The sequence below is a fragment of the Loxodonta africana genome, chromosome 2, assembly GCF_030014295.1.
Source record: "Loxodonta africana isolate mLoxAfr1 chromosome 2, mLoxAfr1.hap2, whole genome shotgun sequence".
Classification (NCBI taxonomy): Eukaryota; Metazoa; Chordata; class Mammalia; order Proboscidea; family Elephantidae; genus Loxodonta; species Loxodonta africana.
Window position 1 is genome coordinate 226019390 of NC_087343.1, and position 16123 is coordinate 226035512.

Below are 16123 nucleotides of genomic sequence, written 5' to 3' on the forward strand. Positions count from 1 at the left end.
AATCTGCCAGCAACGGAGACCAACACTGCATCCTCAATATGGCACCACTCTTTGGGGTGATCATCTGGCAACCTGGTGGCAGTTTGGTTACATTGGACTGTTTCCATCATGGAAAGGGCAGCATTTTGTTCTTACTGGGATAAACACTTATTCTGGATACAGATGTGACTTCCTTGCATGCACTGTGTTATCCCACACAGCGTTGCCTTGGATCAAGGAACTTACTTCACAGAAAATGAAGTCCAGCAATAGGCCCATGCATGGAATTCACTGGTCCTACCATGTTCCCCAATATCCTGAAGCAACTGTCTTGATGGAACAACAGAATGGCCTTTTAAAGACACAATTATGGCACCAGCTAGGTGGAAATACCTCTCAGGGTTGGGGCAATGTTTTCCAGGAAGGTATATATGCTCTAAACCAACATTTGATATATGGTGCTATTTCTCCCGTAGCCAGGATTCACAGTTCCAGGAATCAACGTGTGGAAGTGGGAGTGGCACCACTCACTATTACCCCTGGTGACCCACTCACAAAGTATTTGCTTCCTGTCCTCAGGACCCTATGTTCTGCAGGTCTAGACGTCTTGGTTCCAAAGGGAGGAATGCTCTCACTAGGAGACACAACACTGATTCCATTGAACTGGAAATTAAGAATGTCATCTGGCCACTTTGGGCTTCTCATGCCTTTGGATCAACAGGCAGAGAAGGAAGTTACCATATTGGCTGGTGTGATTGATCCTGATCTAGACGTCTTGGTTCCAAAGGGAGGAATGCTCTCACTAGGAGACACAACACTGATTCCATTGAACTGGAAATTAAGAATGTCATCTGGCCACTTTGGGCTTCTCATGCCTTTGGATCAACAGGCAGAGAAGGAAGTTACCATATTGGCTGGTGTGATTGATCCTGATTAGCAAGGGGAAATTGGACTGATATTATATAATGGAGGTAAAAAGACTATGTCTGGAATATAGGAAATCCCTTAGGGCATCTCTTAGTACTACTGTTTCAGCAATCTAGTACTGCTGTAACAGAAATACCACAAGTGGATAGCTTTAACAAAGAAATTTATTCTCTCATGGTCTAGTAGGTTACAAGTCCACATTCAGGGTGTCATCTCCAGGGTAAGGCTTTCTCTCTTTGTCGGCTCTGGAGGAAGGTCCTTATACTCAACCTTCCCCCGGGGGAGGAGCTTCTCAGGCTCAGGGACCCCGGGTCTAAAGGACACACACTGCACTTCGTGCTGCTTTCTTGGTGGTATGTGGTCCCCAACTCTCTGCTTGCTTCCCTTTCCTTTTATCTCTTATCTTGGATAAGGGAGGTGACCTGAGTAACGGTGGTGTTACAATCTCACCCTAATCCTCTCAACATAAAATTACAGTCACAAAATGGATGACAACCACACAATACTGGGAATCATGGCCTAACTAAATTTACACATATTTTTTGGGGACACAATTCAGCCCATGACAGCTACCATGCCCTGTGACTAAAGTCAACGGAAAACTACAGCAATCCAATTCCAACATGACTATTAATGGCTTAGACCCTTCAGAAATGAAAGTTTGGCTCACCCCATCAGGCAAAGAACCATGACCAGCTGAGGTGCTTGCTGAAGGCAAAGGGAATACAGAAGGGTGGTGAAGAAAGTAGTTGTAAATACCAGCTATGACTACGTGACCAGTTGCAGAATCTAGGACTGTAACTGTTATGAGTATTTCTTCCTTATTTTGTTACGCGTGTGTGTAGACAGATATGTATATATAGTAAATATTTTTGTTTTCGTCCCTCCCTTATAAGATGTAACAGGGGCTAGTGTATTTTTGATTGTACTCATGTTGGTTGTATTATGTTAGGTATGACTCCATAATTCTCTTTAATTACAGGCTATGTATAGCTTAAGGAGATGTGTATAGGTGCCAAGTTGATAAGGCATGGGGGACTGTGATGGTTAACGTTATGTGTCAACTTGGATAGGCTGTAATTCTCAGTGGTTCGGCAGACATTGTGCCACTTCCCATTTTGCGCTCTGATGTGAGCAGTCAATCCGTTGAAAGAGGAGTTTTCCTTGGGACGCGGCCTGCATTCATGATATAAATGAATGTTCTGACAAGCTCACTCTCTCTCAGTTCTGCATTCATCTCGTCATCTTTTGTCCTCTGGTTCCTGGGTTGTGAGAAGCCTTCAGTGTGCTGCCCGATCTGCGTATTTTGGATTCATCAGCCCCTGCAGCCAGGTGAGTCAGGAGAAGCCTCCAGCCTTATGCCTGACCCACAGGTTTATTTGGGACTTGCCAGCCTCCACAATACGGTGAGCCATTCTCAAAACAAATCTCTCTCTCTAAATTTATATATACATGTCATGGATTGAATTGTGTCCCCCCAAAAATATCTGCAAATTTAGCTGGGCCCAGTATTGTGTGACTGTCCACCATTTTATGATTTCCCTATGTTGTAAATCCATGAGATGGATTAGCGGCAGTTATATTAATGAGATATACAAGATTAGGTAGTGTCTTAAGCCAATCTGTTTTGAGATATAATAGAGAAGAGAACAGAGAGAGGTGGGAACCTCATACCACCAAGAAAGCAGTGCCGGGAGCAGAGTGTGTCTTTTGGACCCGACCTGAGGTTTCTGCACTGCGATGCTCCCAGACCAAGGGAAGACTGATGAGAAGGGCCCTCCTCCAGAGAAGACAGGGAGAGAAAGCCCTGAATTTGGACTTGTAGCCTACAAGACAGTGGGAGAATAAATTTCTCTTTGTTAAAGCCATCCACTTATGGTATTTCTGTTGCAGCAGCACTCGGTGACTAATACTCTTCATTGGTTTTTGCTCCCCTAGAGAACCCAGCCTAAGACACTGACGTTCCTCAAACACCAGATTTGCATTCATTTCAGGGCATTTGCATCTGCTCTTCCCTGTTGCTGTCAACTCCATGTGGGTCAGAGTAGAACTATGCTCCACATGGTTTTCAGTGGCTGATTTTTCAGGCTTTTCCTCCAAGATGCCTCTGGGTGGACTTGAGCCTCCAACCTTTTGGTTAGTCATCACGCCCGTTAACCATTTGCACAAACCAGGGACTTCTCCCAATGTCTAGAAGGCTCCTTGTTAGATTCTTCATGATTCATTCCATCACTTCCTTCAAGGCCTCTGCACAGAAAGTCCTCTTCAGAATTGCGTCTCTGTTATTCTCTAGCCCCTTTTCCTGCTGGTTTCCCACAATTGTTTATTACAACCTGATACAGGTAGTTCCTGACTTACAACGTATTTGGTTACTATGAACTGCACTTTCGACCATCTTTTTTTTTTTTTTTCACTATCTTATCATTAGTCGTATGTACTACATACAGTGTTGCAGGGTGTAATTTGCTGATGTTATCATTCTCAGATGTATGTATGTACTAAAATATATTTGTAAGTTTACATATAATGTTTCCAACTCCCAAAGACAAATAAAGACCAGATTTATAAAGAAACTGATAGTAAAAGTCAATAGTAATAAATAATAATAATAAAAAAAAAGGTATTCAACTCACTTCAGACCGATTAATGTCAGGGTCATTGGAAGGTAATCCCATTGTAAGTTGAGTCTACTTGTATTATATATCTGCTTGTTACTTGTTTGTTATCACTCTCTCCATTGGACTGTAAGCCGCATCATGGCCAGAACCTGGTCTCCTCATTCTCTCTGTATCCCAGCCCCTAGAGTCTGCCATATAGTAAAGATTCAGTAAATGCTGTTGACTGAGAATGAATGCAGGACTAGCAGGTACCTTCAAATCTTGGGTCTACTCAAGGTCCTTGGGCAAGTTTTTAAAATTTCATTGACCCATAGTTCCTTCGTCAATGCAATGGAGGAGGATGATCTTTCCTGCAGAATGGGTGTGGATGAGGGCGTGCTCAACAAATGAGTAAACCTCCCGCCCTCCTTTCCTGGCTCGTGTGCCCTGGCCTGTGCCAGAGAGTTGAGGAGAGACGGTTGTGCACACGTTCCAGGTTTCCATGGCAAACCATGAAACAGTGTTGGTAGAGGCAAACAGCAGTTTGCATTTATTCATTTTTCTTAAGTCAGTGTCCTGAGAGATCTTTCAGGCCTTGAGGTCATTTCTAGCTCTGCTATCATCACTCTGTCTTAGGCTGCGTTCTCTAGAGAAGCAAAACCAGTAAAGCGTATAAATATATATAGAGAGAGAGAGAGATTTATATCAAGGAAACAGCTCACATGATTGTAGAGGCTGGAATGTCCCAAGTCAGTGAATCAGGATAGAGGCTTCTTTTGATTCACATAGCTGCAAGAGCTGGTGAACCCAAGATAGGCAGGTTGGAGAGCAGGGCTCCCACTCTCAGGCTGTGAAGATCTATGAATCCCAAGATCTGCAGATAAGCTGATAGCTCAAGCTCTAAGAGCCGGAGGTCAGACAAACAGGAGGCAACTGTAGGACCCAGAGTGAGCAAAAAGCCAGAATGTCTGCTTATATTCAGATACAGGCCACATCCCCAAGGAAACTCCCTTTCAGCTGATTGGCTACTCACAGCAGATTTGATCATGGGAGTGATCACATATAAATACTTAGAATCATGGCCCAGCAAAGTTGACGCACAATATTAACCATTACACTGTCGTTATAAAAAGTGCTAATATTTAGAGAATTCTGGGTAACGGCATGGTGAGTAGAGCAACCACAATAGTGACACTAGTTGTTGGCTTTATGCTCTTGGGTGATACTCACTGCTACCACTTTTTTTTTTAAATCTTAAGAGCAGTCCTTGTTGGTGAGATGTTTCTGGAACGCAGATGGTCTGTTGACTCCAGAGAGATGAAGGAACGCAAGGCTGTCCTCCTGGCAAGAAACACTCTTCGCTGAACTAGGGACCAGGAAATTATGGGTTGAAAGCCAAATCCAGCCTGCCATGTTTATAAATAAAGTTTTCTTGGAACACAGCTATGTTCATTCGTGTACCTATGATCTGTGGTTGCTTTTGTGTTACAATGGCAGAGTTGCACAGAGACCATACAGCCTGCAAAGCCTAAGATGTTTACTAAACCAGTTGCCGTCGTGTTGACTTCAACTCATGGCAACCCCATGTGTGTTAGAGTAGAATTGTGCTCCATGGAGTTTTCAATGGCTGATTTTTCAGACGTAGGTTACCAGGCCTTTCTTCCTAGGCACCTATGGGCAAACTCAAACCACCAACCTTTTGGTTAGTAGCCAAACACTTAACTATTTGCATTACTCAGGGACTCTAAAATGGTTACTACCTGGCTGTGATGGTTAATGTTATGTGTCAACTCAGTTAGGCTGATTCTCAGTGGTTTGGCAGACACTGGACTGGGTGTTCTTCCATAATGTGATATAATGTAATCACTTTCCATGATGTGACCTGATGTAATCAGTTGAAAGGAGAGCTTCCTTGGAGGTGTGACCTGCTTCCAGTATATAAATGGATGTTCTGGCAAAGCTTGCTCTCCCTTTCAACCCTGCATTCTCCTCATTGCCTGACCTCCTGTTCCTGGGGCATAGCCTGCAGCAGTCTCTGGCCTGCCACCTGACCTGCAGATTTTGGAGTTGTCAGCAACTGCGGCCCGTGAGCCAGTGGAGGTCTCCTGCCTGCCGCCTGGCCCATGGATTTGGGACTTGCCAGTGCCCATTATCGCATGAGCCGTTTCCTTGAAGTAAATCTCTCTCTATATGTATTTGTATATCTGCTTCACTGGTTTTGCTCCTCTGGAGAATCCAGACTAAGACACTGACCCTTCGTAGAAACAGTTTGCTGCACCTGCTTTACAGTCTGCTCTTGTTGGCTTCCCACACCCCAGCCCCCTCCTCTCCTTCCTCTCTCCTCTCTGAGCACCCAGCTGCCTTATTTCTTTGCTCCTGCATATTATTCATGACCAGAGAGTGCTGACTCCAAGCAGTCAGATTACTGCCCTTTTCTGCCATTGTGGCCTTTTCTTGCTGCCAGAGCAGGGAGATTTTTATCTGGGGCGCAGTGGCTTCCTGTTGGCCATGCCATGCGAAAGTCCTCCTGCTTAGAGTTTTCTTCGTCGGAACTTGAAACCACCCTTTACCACAATCAGTACTGGCTGTGTTCGTGTTTTATGGCCAGGTGCCTCTTTATTTTTATGGGAAGGACGTTTTGTAATTGCAGCCGCGATGGTGTCCTGCAGACGGGACATGGCCTTCTAGAGAAATATGTGGTTCTCCTCTGGAAGGGAGGAAGCCACGCTGGGGCCATGTGGGTGCAGAGGTTTTGTCAGAGACACGGAGCTGAATCCTGTTCTACCACAACTTCACCTGAAATGACAGTCCCAGCGAGGCCTCGGGCTGCTTCAAACCAAAGCCCGGCCCCTCTGTGCCTCTGGCCGGACCACTCTGCAGTTATTACTGGAAATGAAATATTAACTGCCCTGCGTATGTTTTTAGTTAAGGAGATGGTTCTTGGGCCAGAGGACTCCCCTGGGAAGCAGCACGGGACTTGGGGGCTGGACATAGCTGCTAATAACCAGCTGCTAATTTTTTTTAATGTGGGTGGATCGCTCTGATTCCTTGGCCTGTTAACTAGGGTCTAAGCTGCCTCTCTGGGGTTGCAGGTTGTTGTAGCAACCAAGCAGTGGACACTTATGGAGTCCTTATGAGATGCCAGGCAGTGAGGTGCAGCCGTGGTTAGGGTGGTTGGTCTGTGTCCCCCTGGAATTTGCCCTCTAGCAGGGAGAGAGCCACTGCATAACAGCCACACCCACTGTTTCCTTTCAACTCCATGGCGCTCGCTGCTTTGGGGTGGAGGAGAGGCTCAGCTACATTTGTGTGCATGAAAGTACTTGAAAATGATCAGGTGCTGCAGGGCCATGGGCTCTCATGGTGTCTTAGTCATCTAGTGGTGCCGTAACAGAAATACCACAAGTGGATGGCTTTAACAAAGAGAAAGTCACTGTCTCACAATTTAGGAGGCTGGAAGGCTATATTCAGGGTGTCAGCTCCAGGGAAAGGCTTTCTCTCTCTGTTGGCTCTGGAGGAAGGTCCTTGTCCTCAATCTTCTCCTGGTAGAGGAGCTTCTCAGGTGCAGGGACCCAGGGTCCAAAGACGCACTCTGCTCCTGGTGTTGCTTTCTTGATGCAGTGAGGTCCCGCTGTGTCTCTGTCTGCTTCTTTCTTTTATATTTCCAGAGATTGCCTCAAGTCACAAATCAGTTTTATAGATTGAGTCCAGCATCACTAACACAACTGCCACCCATTCTCCCTCATTAACATTATAGAGGCAGGATTTATGACATATAGGAAATTGCACAATACCAGGAATCAGAGCCCAGCCAAATTGATACACACATTTTTGAGGGGACAGAATTCAAACCCTGACAGATGGATCCCCATACTTTTCTCACAGCTGCTTAAAAACTTCTGGAAGGTGGTATTACCCCAATAGGGTCCATGCCCTGGAGCAGCCGAGCCAATGAAACATACTCCAAGTCAGAAAGAGTGAGAAAGTTTATTCAGGAGATGTGTACATCACCAGGAACCCGGCAGCAACACAGGATGTCTCTGTGGAGTTCCCAAGAGCAATTCTACATTAGAGCTTATACAGAATCTTACAAGAGTTAGAAGTGTCTTTGTGGCCCGCAGAGGGCATGGCTGGAGGAATTACGTATTACAAGATAGTGACAAAAGACTTTTCTTTATCAGACTAAAGACATACATGTCAGACACCTGGGCTCTAATTTCTACGTAGGGGGTTGAAAGTCACAGGTGGTCATATAGAACAAAACAAAGTTATTTGCATCAGACTAAAGCAAAGAACAAAGTCTTTAACACTAGGTCAAAACAAAGTCTTTAACAGAGGTATGAGAAGGAGGAGGCAGGCAGAGCAAAGACAGCTTACAGGTTCATCACAGCGTTAGTTATGTTAAGCTCTCAGTCACTCATTTTGAAAAAGGAGAAGATGTGCTGGGGGGTATTAGGGTCACAGTGGGATAGGGTGAATCCCCCAGCCTGCCGAGTCCCCAGCACTGCCTGCTGGTTCCTCCATGGAGAGGCAGGGGCAAGCAAAGTTCATCCAGAGGAGGGCACTTGGCTAAGAGTCTGGGCAATAGGTGGGTGGCCCAGGGAGAAAATGAGGGGGCAGGGACACACCCCCACCTTGCTCAGGTGTTGGTGATCAGTGAAAGGCCAGCACTGAGGCCCAGGAGTGGCAGCAGGGGAGGTGAGGGCCCCCAAAGTGTCTCTATGGTTGAGAATGGTGGCCAGGTGGTTTGGGCAGCTTTTAGGGTCGTCTTTTCTGGAGTCGGCGTTCTTCCAGGGTCGGTTCAGGCCTCTGTGTGGGGTCCAGGGGTCACAGTGGGGGTTGGGTCTTCCTAGATCTTCCCCCAGTGGGGGGAGATCCTGAGCTCCCCCAGCCGCCAGCCTTCGTCCCGTCCCACTGGGTTACACGTGGTGGGGGAGGGAAAGGTGGGCTGAGAGTAGTTGCAGGGGTCCTTGGAGAGGAAGATCCGAGTCCACAGGAAGCGACTTGCCCAGTCCCCTGGCCCACCAAGGTCTCTCTCCCATCCCTGTGGTGCAGTGCCTAAGGAACGCCTACAACCCAGGAGTGTAAAGGGACCAAGCCACTTGCCACTTAGCCCGTTCGAGGCAGGGGTCTTTGGGTGTGAATCAGACCCCACGGCCAGGCGTCTCCGGGAGGCTTCAACCCACTCCCTGGCGTCCTTGGCCGTCTCCTCTCGCCGCCGAGCGGGACTCAGTGACGCAGCGCGCAGGGCCGGCAAGGCGAGGAAGCGCGGGGCGCGGGCGCGCGGGGCTGCGGCAGAGGGCTGGCCGCCGGCGGAGATGCAGGGGGTCCCGCGGGGCCAGGACCGCCGTCCTGCTGAGCGCGGCCCGAGTGACAGCAGCGCCGGGGGGCCTCAGAGCAGGTATGTGCCCTCGGGGTGCGGGGCTCGGCGGGCCGGGGCGCGGGCCTGTTTGCGGGTAGATCCGCGTGCTGGATCCAGGCACTAGCAGAGCGCTGGCAGCGGTACAGGGCGGACCAGGGCACCGGCGCTGCGGCGGGACCGGGAGCGGTCTGCAGTCAAAGGCTGTCACCCGCTTGTCGCGACCCTGTCCGGACGGAGTGGGGGTGGGGAGGGAGAAGGAGCACTCCGGATCCTCCACACCAGACACAGGGTCTACTCTGGTGGCCTGGCATCTCTGTGGACCCATCACCCGCGAAAGCTATTTATACTCAGCAGAGCGCCCTTCCATTAGTGTTTGGAGACTGCTCGGCAACCTCGGGGAGAGCAGGAGCCCTTCCATGGTTTTCTGTGAGAGAGCAGAGGGGACTCACTGTCCCTGTCACCCGGCTCGTGTGCTGAGCGGCTCAGGGCTCTCTAAGCCCCCACATATAAAGCCGGCCTTTGTATCTCCTGGCCAAACTTTAGGGCTGCGGATGGGTGAATGGCTGGCTAACAGAAAGGACCCGAGGAGCTGTACCGCCAGGGTTGACCCCATGGTCCTGTGTACACCGGGTACCCTGGAAATCATGCTCGGCGTTTTCTTCTACTTGGCCTTTGTTTCTCTTCCCGTGGGTAAATGGTGGAGAGGGGGCCCCACCAAGGGATTCAGTCTTTCCACCTGCTTTCCCCGGATGGAGGGTAAGGGAAGGGGGCAAACTGAGCTCCTGCTCTGTGGCTAAACCAGGATGTGTAAATGTCTTGCCTCACCACCTGTGCTGCCCTACCATGGCCCAGCAGCCTCCTCTCCTCTTCAAGATTGCTCGATGCAGAACTTAGATCTGGAAATTCCCCCACATTCGGCCTGCCCCCTGTATCACAGCAAAGTCCAGTCCTCTGCGGGTGCCCCAAGCTAAATTCCCCTTACAGACATGTGTTTGTGTGGCTGAGGATCCAGGTTAAGTGCTGTCGGATTCTACCTATCTATCTATCTGTCTGCCTATCTGTCTATCTATCTATCTGCCTATCTATCTATCTGCCTATCTGTCTATCTGCCTATCTGTCTATCTGCCTATCTGTCTATCTGCCTGTCTGTCTATCTGCCTGTCTGTCTATCTGCCTGTCTGTCTATCTGCCTGTCTGTCTATCTGCCTGTCTGTCTATCTGCCTGTCTGTCTGTCTGCCTGTCTGTCTGTCTGCCTGCCTGTCTGTCTGCCTGCCTGCCTATCTATCTATCTATCTATCTATCTATCTATCTATCTATCTATCTATCTATCTATCTATCTATCTATCTATCTATCTATCTATCTATCTATCTATCTATCTATCTATCTATCTATCTATCTATCTATCTATCTATCTATCTATCTATCTATCTATCTATCATCTGTCTAATCTGCCTAATCTGTCTATCTGTCTATCTGTCTATCTGTCTATCTATCTATCTATCTATCTATCTATCTATCTATCTATCTATCTATCTGTCTGTCTGTCTGTCTGTCTGTCTGTCTGTCTATCTATCTATCTATCTATCTGTCTATCATCTATCTATCATTTCTTTCTCTCTCTCCATCCATCCATCCACCCATCCATCCATCCATCCATCCATCCATCCATCCATCCATCCATCCATCCATCCATCATCTATTCATCTGTCTACCTATCTGTCTTCTTTGAAGCCCATTTGCTTCCAGAATGTCCTCAACACACACCCCTGAGCATGTTGCTTAATGAGAATTCTAGCTATAAATTCGGGCGGCCAAAATTGCTTTCAGGTGATATGTGAAGAAAACAATTGAGCACATGATTTGGGGAGAAGAACCCCAGAGGAGGTTGGACGGAGGACTTGGTAGGTCTTTGTCAGCCTGGGTTCCAGGGCTCTCCCAGGGTGCCTACAGTGGCACCCATTCCTGTTGGGGAGGAGGAGGGGTGGAGAGGGGAGGGAGGGTTGTGCCAGTGACCCCCAGGCAGTGGGCATCGCAGTGTTTACAACCCAGCTCCTGGCCCCATCCTGCAGCTCTGGCCCAGTGGGGTGGGTGGGCAGAGTGGTCTTTGACATCTCCCAGGGGTCTGTTTACAGCCGAGATTTGAGAACAACTGCCTAAGTCCCTAAGGAGTGTGCTGAGAGGGGTAACTGTCCCCGAAAAGTGCAAAGCGGAGGAAAGCCCTTCACAGTTGCTGATGGTGAGGTTCTTGGGGCTCACCATTCTGTTCTGGTCCCACTGTTGGGTGTCCCAGTCTGTGCAGAGCCTGGGCCCTGGTTGGGTGGCTGGCAGGTGGTCTGCTGTGAGGCAGGTGAGCTGCTGCCCAGGAGTACAGGGTTGTGTAAAGGCTTCCGGTGGCAGCACTGGGCAAGGACTCCCAGCCAACACGGGTTGCCATTGCCTTCATGTGTGGGATCTTAGACCCCTATTCCAAGCAGGGTTGGGAGGCCTGGGAATGAACATGGCTGGAGGGAAGGTGCTGAGCAGTGAGGGATTGTGGGAGGGGATGGTGCTTTGCCTGAACAGTGAGTTTTGATGGGCGGGTCAGCCCAACCCTGAGCTGAGTGGCCGTGAGAGGGCTGATCAGATAGGCAAGGTAAGGGCAAGGCCATGTCCTTCTTGGCCCCTGCCGACTGCCCCACACCAGCCCAGAGCAGTTGGCACTGCCACGCAATGGCTGTGAACCGAAGAAGGATGAGTGGGCAAAGAAAAGGCCTGTCCATTCGGGACTGACATGTGTGTTGGAGGCTGACAGGGCCAGAAGAAAGATCTCAGGGTGGCAGAGGGAGGTGAGACTTTGGGATCCATTCCTCCCCTGCCCCCTCACTCCCAGCCTTCCACTTCATAGCCTGGATGAATTTCCTGGGGCTGCCATAACAAAATACCACAAATTGGAGGCTTAAAACAACATGCATTTATTGTTTCACAGTTCTGGAGGCCAGAAGTCCAAATTCAGGGTGCCAGCAGGACCAGGCTCTTTCCAAAGGCTCTATGGGAAGGTCCTTCCCTGTCTCTCCCAGCTTCCAGTGGTCCCACAGGCGTTCCTTTGCTTGTGGCTGCAAATCTGCCTTCTCAGCCTGTCTTGGTGTCCTCCTTCTGTCTGTCTATCTCTGTCTCTTCTCTTTTACAAGGACATCACTCATAGAGAATCGGGCCCGCTCTGCTCCAGTATGACTTTATGTTAACTTAACTAATTACATATGCAAACGCCCTATTTCCAAACAAGATCATTGTCTTAGTCACCTAGCGCTGCTATAACAGAGATACAACAAGTAGAGGGCTTTAATAAAGAGAAGTTTATTTTCTCACAGTAAAGTAGGCTAAAAGTCCAAATTCAGGGCATCAGCTCCAGGGGAAGTCTTTCTCTCTCTGTAGGCCTTCTCATCAATGTTCCCCCGGACTAGGAGCTTCTTTGCACAGGGACCCTGGGTCCAAAGAATGCACTCTGCTCCTGGCACTGCTTTCTTGGTGGTATGAGGTCCCTGTTCTTTGCTTGCTTCCCTTTCCTTTTATCTCTTGAGAGGTAAAAGGTAGGGCAGGCCACGTCCCGGGGAAACTCTGTTTACCTTGAATCAGGGATGTGACCTGGGTAAGAGTGGTATTACAATCCCACCCTAACCCTTTTAAACATAAAATTATAATCACAAAATGGAGGACAAGCACAGGGTGCTGGAAATCATGGCCTGACCAAGTTAGTACACACAATTTTGGGCGGACATAATTCAATCCAAGACAACCACCTTCACAGGTATGGGAGTTAGGGATGGGACGTATCTTTGTGGGGGACACAGTTCCACACATCATACTCCCCTTTAAGCCTCAGAGCAAGAAGGCATGGCCTTCTCCAGGCATAAAAACGTGGATGTTGTGGGGGCTCCATGGAACACCTGTGGGGCTGACCACTGCTTCTTTTTCCCATTTGTAAAATGAGGACAATTGTGCCAGCTTCCTACTGTGGCCTGAGTGATGAGAGCCACATCGGAGCCAGGAGGAAAGTCTTTGAGAAAATAGGACCTGCTCCATTTATTCCATTTAGCAGGCTCGTCCGTCTCCAGGAGCCGGGCGCAGCAGTGCTTGCTGAAACCCACTTTGCGGCCAGTGGAAGCACTTTGCTTTTTTCTTTCTGAGAATCGGGAGAAGGGAAGCAATGTTAGCAGAAATGGAGACGGTAGCTGTCACTTGAACACCAGCAGCACGTGATGTGATTCTGCAGCGATTTTATGTTTCATGCCCTGCAGGGTGGCTTCATGGCCTGCTGCTGGGAGGATGCTGGGGGGTGGGGAGGGGGGATGTGAGCTCTTTCTTAACTCTTTGCAGCTGTGGCTTTGAGAAGGAAGCTGGGAGCTTTTAGTCTAGATCTGTGGACTCCCACATGGAGAATTCCTCTGGCCCCTTACGGTGACCTCAGGTTGTCACCCTTGTTGACGGATGTTGGGACCCCAGTGTGTGTGGGTTCTACCCAACAAGAAGGAGCCTGACTGGGCAGAATTCAGGCAGTAAGTGAAAGGTGGGGACCGAGAAGGCTGAAGGCTCCCAGAGAGGATACCCACGGGGTTCTGAGAAGTGTGGGCACGGGGTGTGGATTTCTGAAAGAGGCCATCTTATCTGGGATGTTGTGATTCTGCAGGGCCCTGACCTGGTCTCTCATGGCAGTCACTTCCAAGCACTGTCGCACCCCACCAGATCAGCGGCAGGAGTGGCTCTGAGAGACACAGGTCAGATTCAGAAAAAAAAAAAAAAAAAAAGAGGCCGAAAAAGCCAGGTTGGTCAGACAAAGCTTTATTAGGGAACTTAAATATAGATGTCGGGGACAAGATTCCCACAATGGACAACGAAGCATCGAGTGTCACCCAGGTAGAGGAACACACATGGCTGTGCCGGTGGGGAGCTTATGTACTGAATACGTGCAAGGATATGTGCAAGGGGCTTGGGAAAAATCATGTCTAATCTATGATGGATAGAGTTGTTTGTGTACTAGTTAATGGATTTCAGTTGACGTTACCATGAAGTCAGGTATTTGGTGTATTTTTCCTGGCCCAGGTCACTGCCCAGTAAGGCGCTCTGGTTCTCTCCCAGAGTCCTTTGTGGGCAGGATCTATGTTGTATTGTTCATGGCCCTCTCACAGCACCCAGGACCGTCCCCCAGGGGAGGGCCATGGGAGTTCACAGGTGTCTGTGAGCTAGGCCAGCATCTCACTCCCCTTGGTGTTCAGAGCTGCGTGAGCTCAGACCAGGGCCTTCTTCTGGACCAGAGAGCTCTGAGGCTGAGGCCAGCTGTGAGGCCAGGAGGGTGGGGCCAGGGCCTGCAGGCAGAGGGAGCTGGTTGAACATCCTGCCAGTGCTTCTGGCACTGCTGGGGTGAGGTGACTGCCCAGGGCCAGGATTAGGGAGGGAGGGAGGTCACAAGAAGTCAGCTGGAGAGCACCTTCAAGACCCTGCAGGATTCTGGAGAGCCCACGGCAGGACCGGCCTGCAGGAGCACGTGAAGGTCCCCTATATGGGTGTGGGGGCTGCATTGCCATAGCGGCTAGAGGCAAGGCTCTGTCCCTTCTCTGCCCTGTGCCCTCCACACCCTCAAAGGGCCTGCAGTGGCAGGAAGAGGCAGAGTGTGGGGAGCGAGAATGAGCCCCTTTCCTGGTGGGTCCCCAACCACAGTCCAGCCTGGGTTGGAGGAGGGCACAGCTTTGCTTCAGAGGGAGTAACAGTGACATTAGGCTGGATGAGGCAGTGCCCAAGAGAGAGTTCGTTGCCCAGCAGGACTGTTCTCATCGTGAGGGATAACGGGAAGCCCTGGTCAGGGAAAGTGTTTGGAGCCCCACTAGGTGGGCCTTTGTGCCCACCTGAGTCTCAGCAGCTGTGCTCAGGTGTGGAGTGGAGACCTGAGACTGGGGTTTCCATCGAGTCAGGGGCAAGCGGCTGTACAGCCAAGACTTCTGCCCCAGGTCCGGTTCCCCCTTAGAGACTTGGGAGGCTGTCTGCCCCTCCCATGTCATGTCCTCACTGACTTGGCAGTGCTGAGTACCTGTGGAGCTAGCCTGGTGCTGGGCACTGCAGGTTCCATAGTCACTGTCTGAGGACCCAGTCTCCACTTTGTCCTTACCCCTCCCCACACCATGTGCTGGGATACCCAATGCCCAGCGGGCCTCACCTGCCTGGTCTGTGGCTCCCCAGCCAGCCTGGTGTTGGTGGCGGGGCCCAGGGAGCCCAGGGACCACCCTCTCACCAGTCACCAAGAAGAGCAACCGCAAGTGGGAGGAGAGAAGGGCCACGGCCAAAGACCACTTCCTCATTTTTCTCTGATCTATCCCAGCAACCCCGCCATGCTGTGTTTGTGGAACCTCACACTCAGCAAGCTAGAGGAAAGTTTGTCCTGACAGTGGAGGCAGTGGCCCGGCTGGAGCTAGGACAGCCGGGATGGAGCCCTCAAGCCCAAGGAAGCTGGGCCGTATGCAGGAGGATGGCTTCGAGCTGCAGCCCAGGAGGACCACTGACCGGGGGCTGGTCTCCAACCTCCGGCGCAGCACCAGCAGCCTCTTCAAGAGCAGGAGGCTGCAGTCCACCTTTGGCAACAGTGAAAAGGTAGGCTCCCCCTTCCCGGCCGTGCCCGCCTGGAGTTGGCCTCCATGGCTGCAGGGGCAGCAAAAGGGTCAAGGTCAGCCTTGCGTGGCCACCTGGGGGCATGCGTCACACCTGGGCAGAATGTGCTGTCCTGAAGTATCCAGTCCAGAAATGCCCTTCAGGAGCAGAGAGTTGAAGAGGGTAACGAATAGCTAGATCCGTTCCCCTGTGCGGGTTACGCCATCCTTGCAAATCCTCCGTCTGATTGAGAAAGTGCTGGCCAAGCCATGAAGTCCTGGGCTGGCCTCATGGAAGTCATACCCCCTTCACCAGCTTGCACAACAATTTCACATCCTTAATTTCATTGGGACAGTGCTGGGTAAAGCCTGAAGTCCTGGGCTGGTCTGACGCAAGCCCTTGATAAAAATGGATCAGATGAGCGTATTCAAATCTCACAGTTGCCTGGTATGAGTAGGCAGAAAAACCAACCAAACTGGTTGCCCTTGAGTTGATCCTGACTCATGGTGACCCCATGTGTGTCAGAGTAGAACTGTGCTCCATAGGGTTTTCAATGGCTGATTTTTTGGAAATAGATTGCCAGGCGTTCCTTCTGAGGCGTTTCTGGGTAGACGCAGACCTCCAACCTTTTGGCTGGCAGCCAAAAA

The 16123-nt window shown here is 50.1% G+C and overlaps 1 protein-coding gene across 6 annotated transcripts in view; it reads left to right on the forward strand.

The window, feature by feature from the left end:
• The first annotated feature begins 15210 nt into the window (after nucleotides 1-15210).
• Nucleotides 15211-16123, forward strand: part of TRPM2 (transient receptor potential cation channel subfamily M member 2) — a 96052-nt gene continuing 95139 nt past the window's right edge. For all 6 annotated transcript variants that reach the window (XM_064279539.1, XM_064279540.1, XM_064279543.1 and 3 more), the window contains exon 1: nucleotides 15211-15479. In XM_064279539.1, the coding sequence (XP_064135609.1) occupies nucleotides 15315-15479 (165 nt within the window). In that variant the 5' untranslated portion in view covers nucleotides 15211-15314. The remainder of the gene's footprint in view (nucleotides 15480-16123) is intronic.